The 11,707-nt window shown below is 50.0% G+C and overlaps 1 protein-coding gene across 1 annotated transcript; it reads left to right on the top strand.

Moving 5' to 3' along the window:
• The first annotated feature begins 2,707 nt into the window (after window positions 1-2,707).
• Window positions 2,708-11,261, top strand: Slc25a18 (solute carrier family 25 member 18). The gene is made up of 9 exons (XM_038320780.1): window positions 2,708-2,736; window positions 4,159-4,281; window positions 4,449-4,504; window positions 6,934-7,024; window positions 7,833-7,951; window positions 9,519-9,684; window positions 9,952-10,106; window positions 10,532-10,607; window positions 11,120-11,261. Exons 1-9 carry the CDS (start codon window positions 2,717-2,719, stop codon window positions 11,259-11,261), a joined length of 948 nt encoding a protein of 315 aa, XP_038176708.1. The 5' UTR covers window positions 2,708-2,716.
• The last annotated feature ends 446 nt before the right edge of the window (window positions 11,262-11,707 follow it).

Here is an 11,707-nt window from a genome sequence, read left to right as displayed (position 1 = left end):
TGACACTTTTGAATTCAGCACTTGGAAGGCAATGGCAAAAGAATATGAGTTCCAGGACAGCCAGGACTTTCACAGAGAAACCCCGTCTCAAAACAAAGCAAAATAGGGCTCATTGGCAGAACAAGGCCAGCCCCAGAGTCCAGTCCCCAGTATCAGACCAACAGCAAAACGAAAGCTTGGCACAGGAGCTGTGGCCAGCAATAAGGTTGTGCTCAAGACTGTCCCGTTTTGTACTGCCGCACTAAGTCTTATGCTGCTGTCTTCTGACTGGCTCCCGTTTCTTCCCGCAGCAGCTGACTGGATCCGCCTTGAGCATGTATGTCCTACCTCTGCTCAGCACAGCTGCCTCAATTACTAACTCTGCTTTCCTGGCCGCGCTTCCCCGCAGCTCTGCTCTGCCTGAGCCTCCCACCTCCATGGCTGCCTGGTGAAACCCTGCTCAGACCTCATTGTAGTCAGCTTTCCCCTTCACAGCCCACCCTCCCCTTTCACCTATGGCAGAGATCACAAGACTTCCTCCATCACTCTCTACTTTTGTAAGTTTTGGGGACAATTTCTCACTGAACTGAGGTGTACAGATGTGGCTGGGATGGCTGACCAATGAGCTTCAGGGGTCCACATGTGTAGGAGGAGAGCCTGCTTGTTTGTCCCGGCTGCCCAGAACCGAAATAATCACACAGAAACCATATTCATTACAACACTGCTTGCCCCATTAGCTCTAACTTCTTATTGACTCTTACATTAATTTAACCCGTTTCTATTAATCTGTATATCGCCACGTGGCAGTGGCTTACTGGCAAAGATTCAGCATGTCTGTCTCTGGCCACGGATTCATGGCTTCTCTCTTGACTCCACCCTTCTTTCTCCCAACATTCAATCCAGTTCCCCCCCACCTAAGTTCTGCCCTATCAACAGGCCAAGGCAGTTTCTTTGTTAACCAATGAAAGCAACACATAGACAGAAGGACTTCCTACACCACACATGTCTCCACCCCCAGTGCTGATGCTTGTGCTTTCTAGGCAGGCTAAGTTTACTGAGAGTCATCTCCCAGCAGCCCTTGCACACCAGACCCTCCTGCCTAGGCTTCCAGGTTCTGGAAAGATAGACAGGAGGCACCATTTTCTCCATAGTATTTCTTACTCCCTAGGATCTTCAGGCTTTCCTGTGTACTATCTGTAGCTTCTAGAATTTAAGTCCCCAAGAGATAAGATCTTAGTCATTTCTTCTCCAGTACTATGTCCCAGAACTGGCTGTGGGTGTTTTGCCGTATGTCTGTCTGTCTGTCTGTCTGTCTGTCTGTATGTGCACCATCTGGGTGCCCGGAGCCTGCAGACGTCAGAAAGCTGCATCAAGTCTCCTAAAACTGGAGTTACAGATGGTTGGAGCTGCCATGTGGGTACTGAGAATTGAACCTGGTTCCTGGAAGAGCAAGTGTTTCTAACCACCCAACCATCTCTCTGGCCCCTTAATAATATTTTTTTACTGACCTGATTAACTTATCTCTAAGTCACTTTCCCCCTCTTCCTTTCTTTCCTTCCCCCAAATAAAAAGACCTAGAGATGACTAATTCTTGTTGAGGCTGTCAAGCAAGTATGGCAGCCTCAGAAAGAGGAAGGAACATGGAAGAGGGGACCCATATGTGACAGTCATAAATGTGACACCAGTCATGGTGGCATGCACCTGTGATCTCAGCAGAAGCAGCTGGATCTCTGTGAGTCTCAGGTCAACCTGGTCTACAGAGCGAATTCCAGGCCAGTCAGGGCTACAAGGAAGATCTTAATGGCGCACGCCTTTAATCCCAGCACTCGGGAGACAGAGGCAGCTGGATCTCTGTAAATTTGTGGCAGCCTGGTCTACATAACTAGTTCCAGGACAGGCTCCAAAGCTACAGAGAAACCCTGTCTCGAAAAAAGAAAAGAAAAGAACAATACCCTATCTTGAAAAATGAAACAGGAGCTGGAGAGATGGCTCAGTGGTTATGAGCACTGGCTGCTCTTTCAGAGGTCCTGAGTTCAGTTCCCAGCAACCACATGGTGGCTCACAACCATCTGTAATGAGATCTGGCGCCGTCTTCTGGCATGCAGGCATACATGGAGGCAGAATGTTGTATACATAATAAATAAATAAAATCCTATAAAAAAAAGAAAAGAACAAAGTTTTGCAGTCCTTGCTTATTGTGAGAGGAACTCTTAGTAAAATTTTTTCACAGCCCATGTCTCCACTACTCCCAGAACTCCCCCAAAAGCCTTTTGGGGTGGCCTCTTAATTTGGCCTTCTCCTTTCTCACCTCCTCCCTTTCTTTTCTTTTCTTTCTTTTTCTTTTTCTTTTTTTTTCAGAGAGAATTCTTTGGGGGGGTTGTTTGTTTGAAATTGGGTTTTTCTGTCTAGCTCTAGCTGTCCTGGAACTTGCTCCGTAGACCAGGCTAGCCTCAAACTCAAAGATCCACCTGCCTCTGTCTCCTGAGTGCTGAGATTAAAGGCATGTGCACCTGGCCTATTTTCTGACAGAAGTCCAAACAGTTGAGGATCCTGTGTGAATGCACACTTCCAAAAGGTCTAGGAAGTGGGGACACATGCTGTCCTGTCCTGTCAGCTCCGTGGAAGGCTAGCGTCAAGGACACAGACAGACTTCTTCCCTCTCCACTGGCCTCAGCAGCAGCTGCCTGTGAGGACGCCACAGCCTGAGTCCTGGGAGCTGCCATTGATCGCCGGCGGGATGTCCAGCCAGGACCTGAGGTAGGCTCTAGGGGACAGCTGGTCTGAAGAAGGGCTGCAATGGCACCATTGTGTTGGCGCCAGTTCTGGAATAGGAGAGCGGGAAGAGCAGGTGAGACCTGTTGCCCCAAACATGTATTTCCCTAAATCTACCAACAGACACACACACACATACACACACACACACACACACACACACACACACACACACACACACAGAGTACTGTTAAAATCCAGTCTGCATGCTGGGCATGATGGTGCATGCCTATATCCCAGCTCTAGGAGGATTAGGTTGAAGGCTAGCCTTGGCTACATAGTAAGATTGAGGTCAGCCTGGGCTGCATGAGATTGTCTTTAAGCGCCCCCTCCCCTACAGTAATGTTTTCACACATTTCCTCAGGTAAGTTTAAGCCATGGTCCCCTTTGTTACCACTTTCTTGCTTATTTGGGTTCCTTTGTGAAGAAACCTATTGTTAACTGCTTTTAGCTATTCTGTCTCAAGTATTATCCTCATGTCTGTCCACAGCCTGAAAGATAAGAACATTTTACTATTTTCCAGGGAGTCTGAGAAAGCTTTGTTTTCTGTTCCCAGGCTCATGTCTTTACAGAGTCTAGGGCAGATAATATACTGCTTGTTAATCCTGGTTATCAATTGCTAAGACACATGCATGTTCAGAGACAGGGCACCTTACCCTTTAAAAAAATTTTAGGTTGATTTTGTATGAACGTTTTGCCTGCATAATTTATGTGTATGCCTGATGCCTACAGAGGTCAGAAGAGGGCATTGGATTCCCTGGAACTGGAGTTACACATGGTTGTGAGCTGCCATGTGGGTGCTGGGAATCGAACCTGGGCCCTCTGCAAAAAGCAACCAGTGTTCTTAACTGATGAGCCATCTCTCCAGCCTGGTGGGGTCTCATCCTTAATAGCTGTCATTTACCTGATGTTCATTTAGTTAATCCTGACATAGTCCCTTAGATGAGGGAAAAAAGTTTCCAAGGCCTGAGGCAACTTGCCCAAGCTCACAGCCCAGCCAGGTTTCCACTGTACCACATTCTCTTGACCTACAATTGGAAATAAAGTTGGAATTTGTTTGAAAACTTCCACACAGGCCTCCAAGGGTGAGAGGCTGGAAGGCATCTCTGAAGTCCAAACAGAGGCCTGCCAACTCGCCGGTGGGCCCCTTCCCAGCAGGCACAGTGTCTTAGCTTGGTGAGCCTTTCACTGTGTGCTAGCATGAGGCCATCAGGCTGGTAAACATGGGCTTCCTTGAAAGAGGCTCCCAGCCTGTGTGGAGGGAGGGGACAGGGACTGACAGCTGGAAGCCCAGTAGCTACCATTCCTGATTTTCATTGCCTGGTCCTGCTCTTCTGTCCCTACCCAAGCTGGCTGTGCCAAGTACCCTCTCTCACTGCGTCTCTTCCTCTCCTCCCCATGGGCTAGCATCACTGCAAAACTCATCAATGGAGGTGTGGCAGGACTCGTGGGAGTGACCTGCGTGTTTCCCATTGACCTTGCCAAGACCCGACTGCAGAACCAGCAGGGGAAAGATGTGTATAAAGGAATGTAGGTATTTGTGGAAGAAATGAAGGCAGGACGGGCTCTGAGAAGGGTCTGAGGTTTCGTTTTCTTCAGGGTGGGATCTGGGGGGGCCAAGCCAACTGAGGTGTGCCCAGGAAGGGGAAGAGGTACACCTGGTCACTACTAACTTCCTTTCTGGCCTCTGCTTCTAGGACAGATTGCCTGATGAAGACCGCACGTGCTGAGGGCTTCTTGGGCATGTACCGAGGTGGGTTTCTGAACTCCCAAGGATGATGGGGCGGTGCATTCAGCCAGCACTTTGTGAGCTTGGAGCACAGTGGTATGGGTGTTCATTCCACCCAGGGAGCTGCTGGGTTGGGGCCTGAACTACTACGAGGCTCTGAACTTCTCCAGCTTCCAAGAGCCTTGAATGTGGAAGCCACTGCTTCTAGCTAAGGCCTCCCTGGAGGTGCTTGGCTGTGCTGTATTTAAAGCAAAAGCCTCCAGCCTTCCCCTGCCTCTCTCCCCTCCTGACATAGAATGACCCACAGAGCTGTGAACTCAGCTCCAATGACCCTGTGCTGCTGCTGTCTGCAGCTTTCACAGTTATAAGGAGACCATGGGATTTGGGCTGTCCGTCGGTGCTGGGAAAGCGCTGATATGCGAGGACCCCTGAGAACAAGGACAAACGTGTGTGGATCACCTGGTTCCCATAAAGAAGGAGACCTGCCCAGTTCCCCAGCCTGCTGCTTCACCATTAGAGATGGAAGATACCAGCAGGACAGACTGCAGTGACTTCTTAGCTATTGTTAGCCAATGTGGTTGCATGTACCTGTGATCCCAGCATTTGAGAGACGGAGCCAGGAGAATCATGAATTCAAGATTATCCCCAGTCACAAAAGGAGTTCATGTCCAGCTGTCCTAGGTTACATGTGATCCTGTCTCAGACAAACCAAAAAGGGAAACAACAAAACATAACAACAATAACAACAAAAACCGATGACTTCTTAACTTCTTAGCAATGGAACACATGCATCCATAAAGAGAACAGGAGTTTAGGGAAGAGACAGGACTGGAAAGCTGGCTCAGCAGTTAAGAACAGCACTGCAGCCGGGAGGCAGAGGCAGAGGCAGAGGCAGAGGCAGAGGCAGAGGCAGAGGCAGAGGCAGAGGCAGAGAGATCTCTGAGTTTGAGGCCAGCCTGGTCTACAGAGTGAGTTTCAGGACAGCCAGAACTACACAGAGAAAACCTGTCTCAAAATATCAAAAAGGAATGGAAGAAAGGAGGGGAAATTAAGCACTGCTCTTCCATAGGACCTGAGTTCTGTTCCCAGGACTACCTGTAATTCCAGTTCCAGGAGGGCTGTCTTGAGTCCTCTATAGGGACTGCACTTATACACATTCACACACTCATACACACACACACACACACACACCCCACACGTACACACACACACACACGTGCGCACTATGCAAATAAAATAAAAATTTGGGAACTGGAAAGATGGCTCAACAGCTAAGAGCACTGGGTGCTCTTCCAGAGGTCCTAGCACCCACATGGCCGCTAACAGTCACTTGTAATTCTAATCCCGAGAAATCAGATGTGTCTTCTGATCTTGCAGGCCCCAGGCATGCATGGGTGCACTTACAAACATGCAGGCAAACACTTACATACATAAAATAATCTTTTACAAAATAGACTCTTTAAAACAAACAAAAAAAGGGGCTGGAGAGATGGCTCAGAGGTTAAGAGCACTGCCTGCCCTTCCATAGGTTCTGAGTTCAATTTCCAGCAACCATATGGTGGCTCACAAACATTTGTAATGAGATCTGGTGCCGTCTTCTGGCGTGTAGGCATTCATGCAGGCAGAACACTATACATATTAAATTAACAATTTTTTGTTTGTTTGTTTTTCGAGACAGGGTTTCTCTGCAGCTTTTTTAGAGCCTGTCCTGGAACTAGCTCTTGTGGACCAGGCTGGCCTCGAACTCACAGAGATCCGCCTACCTCTGCCTCCCGAGTGCTGGGATTAAAGGCGTGCGCCACCACCGCCCGGCAAATTAAATTAACAAATTTTTAAAAAGATAAAAGGAAATGTCTTAAAAAAAAAAAAGCCGGGCGGTGGTGGTATATGCCTTTAATCCCAGCTCTCAGGAGGCAGAGACAAGTGGATCTCGGTGAGATCCTGTCTCAAAATATCAAAAGAAGAAGGAAGGAAGGAAGGAAGGAAGGGAGAGAGTAGAGTGGAAGGGAAGAATGGAGCTGGGAGGCAGTGAACAGAGAGCTCGCAGCTTACACGGGAGGACAGCGTGCTTCACGGTGACACACCTGCCATGCTCGTGCTCAGGGAGCAGGAGGACTGTGAGTTCCATGCCTTCCTGGGCTATGTAATCCAAAAATGAGAGGGGTCTGGCAAATTGGCTCAAACTGAGGTGCTGGCCCACAACCTGGCTTTAATTCCAGAACCATGCAAGGGTAGAGGGAGAGAACAGACGCCACAAAATGATCCTCTGACCTCCACGTGTGTGCTGGGGCCCACAGACATTAATAATAAATAAATGGGAAGGGAAATGTGTTGGGGAGAGGGAATGGATCTTTTCCTTAGAGACTGTGCTGCCTGCTTGGCTTCTGCCGACCCGGAGCTCTGCCTGTGGTGACAGACTCCCGGCCATTCTTCTGTCCATTTCCCACCTCTAGGGGCTGCAGTAAACCTCACCCTGGTTACTCCAGAGAAGGCAATCAAGCTGGCAGCCAATGACTTCTTGCGGCAGCTGCTCATGCAAGATGGGTAAGGACAGATAATGGGGACACAGAGACCCTGCCCTGTGTCCTCACAGACAGTATATGCAAGATAAAATACCAAACAGACAGATATGGACAGAAATGTTTAGCCACTAGCTGATGGATTTTTTCTGTTTTGTTTGTTCATGTTTTGTTTTGTTTGTTTTTTCTTGAGACAGAGTCTCCCTGTTTAGCTCTCTCAGGCCTGAAACTTATAGTGATCCTCCAGCCTCTACCTCCTAAGTGGTCAAAATCATAGCCTTGAGTTGCCACACCCAACATGCTGACAAATTTTAAACATCAAGCCCCAAACCCTCTCTTCTGTGTCTCCACTTGTCCTCGGATGGTCCTTGAGAGGCTAGCGCAAGCTGACACCACATTGCTGTCCTGTGGTTCCTGGTTCCATCCCAGGTGTACAAGCTGCCCCCATAGCTTCTGCTGGAAATGCAGCTTCAGTCACACGCAGTGGTGCTCTCTGCACTTCTAGGAGGTAGGCGGCAGCAGCAGAAATGCAGCAAAAGTGAGGACGGCTTGGTTTAAATAGTTTCAAAAAACAGAAAGGAGAGTCAGGCATGCTGGCACACGCTTTTAATCCCAGCACTCGGGAGGCAGAGGCAGGTGGATCTCTGTGAGTTCAAGGCCGGTCTAGTCTATAGAGTTAGTTTCAGGACAGCTAGGACTGTTGCATAGAGAAACTCTGTCTCAAAAAACCTAAATAAATAAATAAAACAAAACAGTTCTAACTACCAAAAAAAGGAGGGGCAGAGTGGGGCAGGGCTGGCCCGAGACTAAGAACCTTATTCCTGGTCCCACAGGACGCAGCAGAACCTGAAGATGGAGATGCTGGCCGGGTGTGGGGCTGGAATATGCCAGGTGGTGGTTACCTGTCCCATGGAAATGCTCAAGATTCAGCTTCAGGATGCTGGCCGCTTAGGTGAGGCACATCTCAGCTCATGGTATCCGCAAGGCTGGGACCAGCACAATGCATACTGCACTGCACACTCCCACCACCAGTTCTGTGCACACTCAGCTTCTAGGTCAACAGACATGTTTAACAGTGATGCCTTTAACCCTTTCAGACCAAGGAGCAGAAACGAGATCCTGGATTCTAGAGGGTGTAAGCTCCTCTCAGACCTCTGTGCCAATGCCTTGATGTTCAGGCTGGATTCCTGAAGATATTTTAAAATGGGGCTTAGGGTACTGAAGAGGTGGCTCAGTAGTTAAGAGCACTTGCTGTCCTTCTAGAGAACTGGGGTTTAATTCCAGCACATGTATGTAACTCCACACATGTCTGTGACTCCAGTTCCAGGGGATCCAATAACATCTTCTATCCTTCTTGCTCAATGCATACATGTGGTACACAGACATACAGGCAGGAAAAACACATACACTAGTCATTGTTTTTCAATTATGAGCCTTGCAGTGGTGGCGCACGCCTTTAATCCCAGCACTCAGGAGGCAGAGGCAGGCAGAGCTCTATGAGTTCTGGGCCAGCCTGGTCCACAGAGTGAGTTCCAGGAGAGCTAGGGCTACACTGAGCAACTCTGTCTAGAAACACAACCAAAAACAAAAATTCATGTCTGTTATTATTATTTATTTCTTAACTCTTTTTTCTTTTTTTGGTTTTTCGAGACTTTTTTTTGGTTTCTCTGCGGCTTTGGAGCCTGTCCTGGAACTAGCTCTTGTAGACCAGGCTGGTCTCGAACTCACAGAGATCCGCCTGCCTCTGCCTCCCGAGTGCTAGGATTAAAGGCGTGCACCACCACCGCCCAGTTTATTTCTTAACTCTTATAGGCAGGGTCTCACTATGTAGCCTTGGCTGGCCTGGAGCTATATAGACCAGGCTAGCTTCAAATTCACAGAGATCCACTTGCCTCTGCCTCCGAGTGCTGGGATTAAAGGTGTGTGCCATCATGCCCCATTTTTTTTTTTTTTAACTAGCAATAATCCTCCAGCCTCAGCCCTCCAAGTGCAGGCTTACAGTGAACCAACAGGCCCAGCTTCAGTTCAGCAAGTCATAGGCTTTGAACACGACACTAAAATGGTTTAGCACTGAATTCTGCTCTGAGCTGGAGGGGTTGTAAAGGGCACGTGCCCTGGGCTTGGAAGGCTGAGGAGGTGATTTGCTGGCGGCCTTTAACACTGAGTAGAACGTACACAGTGTTTCTGTCTCGAAGTGAGAGCAGGATGCAACCACCAGAAGACTCAAAGGCGGCCGTCCAAGGGTTTTCGTTGGCTTGTTTGTTGGTTGTTTTTTCGAGTCGGGCTTCTGTGGAGCTATTGAGCCTGTCCTGGAACTTGCTCAGTAGACCAGGCTGGCCTTGAACTCACAGAGATCTGCCTGCCTCTGCCTCCCTAGTGCTGCGATTAATGGCATGCACCACCACTGCCTGCCTCATCCAAGGGTTTTAATCAGGCTGGGCGACTCTAACTGAGGTGTTGTCATGCACACGGGAGAGGTCCACCACTAAGGAAATCTTGGATACCTGTCTCCTCTCCAGCTGTCGGTCATCAGGGCTCCACCTCAGCCGCGTCCACCTCCCGACCCTACAGCACTGGCCCGGCTTCCACCCACGAGCGCCCATCCGCTACCCTCATTGCCCGAGAGCTGCTCCGCACTCAGGGCCTCTCTGGGCTCTACAGGGGCCTGGGTGCCACTCTTCTCAGGTGAGGCCCTCTTCCTGAGTGAGCCTGGGCCCAGAGGCACCTAAGTGTCTTATCTAGGGGCCTGCCTACCTGACTCATCTTCCCAAACTGCTTTCCCTCTGATTGGTTCCTCTGCAGGTTACAGAAGTAGGGGTGGGGGTGGGAGGAGCTGGACAGGGGAAGAACTTCCCCTCTGCCAAATAGGGGTGTTTTCCCATCTGCTGCGCCGCATGGCTGCTGGGGAAGCAGCTGTGAGGGCACCCAGAGTGTGGTCTTTCTCTTCTGCAGAGACATTCCCTTCTCTATCATCTATTTCCCCTTGTTTGCGAACCTGAACCAGCTTGGGGTCAGCGAGCTCACCGGCAAGGCCCCCTTCACACACTCCTTCCTGGCAGGCTGCGCAGCGGGTTCTGTGGCCGCGGTGGCTGTCACCCCTCTGGACGGTAGGTGTGGAGAGGGCTGGAGTTTGGGATTTCTGGGCCACCCTGCTCTAGTTACCAGGCTCACACAGTCTATGGAGACAGAGCTCATACTTGCAGGTGAAACAGCCCCAATCCTCAAAACCCTCGTTGTTCAGCCCCTGGGATAAACTCCCAGAGGCCCTCACAGGAGGACAGGTAACCTCGATGCTCCCTGTTACCACATAGGCTTTCTTGTCCTTCCTGGTAGTTCTGAGAACTGGCACTGGGGGAACTGTGAGAAGATGTTCCCTGTGTGCTCAGGGCCACCCACAGTTCCCCTACTAAAGGGGAGGCAGAGGCGGCTGCTCACCTCACGGTGCAGACCTGGCCTCACAGGGGACCCACTTGGTTTGCACAAGGGACAGACTCCGGTGTTTGTTACTTGCTTTAACTTCTGTTTCACTCAGTTCTGAAGACTCGAATCCAGACCCTCAAGAAAGGCCTGGGTGAGGACACCTACAGTGGGGTCACTGACTGTGCCAGGTGAGCCCAGTGCCCCAGACAGCCTGCCAGCTAAAGACCCATGGAAGGACTTGGAGCTGCTTTGGAGTGTACTGGCCCCTCACTTCTCAGAGAATACAGTATTGGGGGTTTTCTGATTCTCCCATGAGCCCCTGTGCTTCTCCCCACTCCTCCAACCAGAGTCCAGACAATCCGGAATTGCTAAGTAGCTCTCCTTGCACACTGCAGCCCTCTCTAAGGAAGGTGCACAAATACTTGACCATGTGGGGTTTAATGGCTCCAGTCTTTGGCCTAGCACTTGAGAGGTGGAGGCAGGACCATAGGTCAGCCTAAAACAATGTGAGATCGTGTCTTAAAGGAGGTAGTAGTCCTATAATCCTAGCACTCAGGAGGTTGAGGGCAGCCCACGGCTAGCCTGGGCTATATTCAGAGACCTCCCCAAATCCAACAACAAAAACAAAGTCAAGCTTGGAGAAAAGTCATGAGTTAGTGTGCCTTTAGCCTTCACTTCCAAGGCTCTCCTTTCTTCACAGGAAACTCTGGACACAGGAGGGAGCAGCTGCCTTCATGAAGGGAGCCGGCTGCCGGGCCTTAGTCATAGCCCCTCTCTTCGGGATCGCCCAGGGCATCTACTTCATTGGCATCGGAGAACGTATCTTAAAGTGCTTTGAGTAGTCTCAGGTGTGCCTTGCTTTCGGCCACCTCTGGTCCTACACTTGATCCTACATAAAATGCCCACCCCGTCATATATGGTCTTTAACTTGTAGTGCTACTTCAGAAGTGACCCATTTTACTAAGTGAGTAGAGCCCTCATCTCCTTCTATGAAATCTAGGCTGTGGTACAGCTTACCAGGGGCATTCGGAAGCCCCGGTGTGTTAGGGCAGGCCCAGGTGCAGTCAGGACGCTAACACTCCCACTGTAGGCAGGCCAACACAGTTGTGACGTCTGAGGACTTAGTGCTAATCCTAGCACCGATGCTGTGACATCGGAAGTGCACCTGGGCTCCCGAGCATCACTAGTGGTCAAATGGATCAGAATGAGCAGTCTGGCGACCTCACAGCTGTCCTGGCCAGATGCCCACCCTGGTATGGCCCTCCCAGGTCCCTCCTAGTGGGTGTTT

This window comes from Arvicola amphibius, chromosome 2 (assembly GCF_903992535.2).
Source record: "Arvicola amphibius chromosome 2, mArvAmp1.2, whole genome shotgun sequence".
Classification (NCBI taxonomy): domain Eukaryota; kingdom Metazoa; phylum Chordata; class Mammalia; order Rodentia; family Cricetidae; genus Arvicola; species Arvicola amphibius.
Note: the sequence above shows the minus strand (reverse complement) of the source record. Positions and strands in the feature narration are given on the sequence as shown.

Coding starts and splice junctions, on each gene's coding strand:
- Slc25a18 (XM_038320780.1), top strand. CDS start 2,717: ATGTCCAGCCAGGACCTGAG. Junction 9,685..9,951: donor CTGGGTGCCACTCTTCTCAG/GTGAGGCCCTCT, acceptor TCTCTTCTGCAG/AGACATTCCCTTCTCTATCA. Junction 10,608..11,119: donor GGGGTCACTGACTGTGCCAG/GTGAGCCCAGTG, acceptor CTTTCTTCACAG/GAAACTCTGGACACAGGAGG.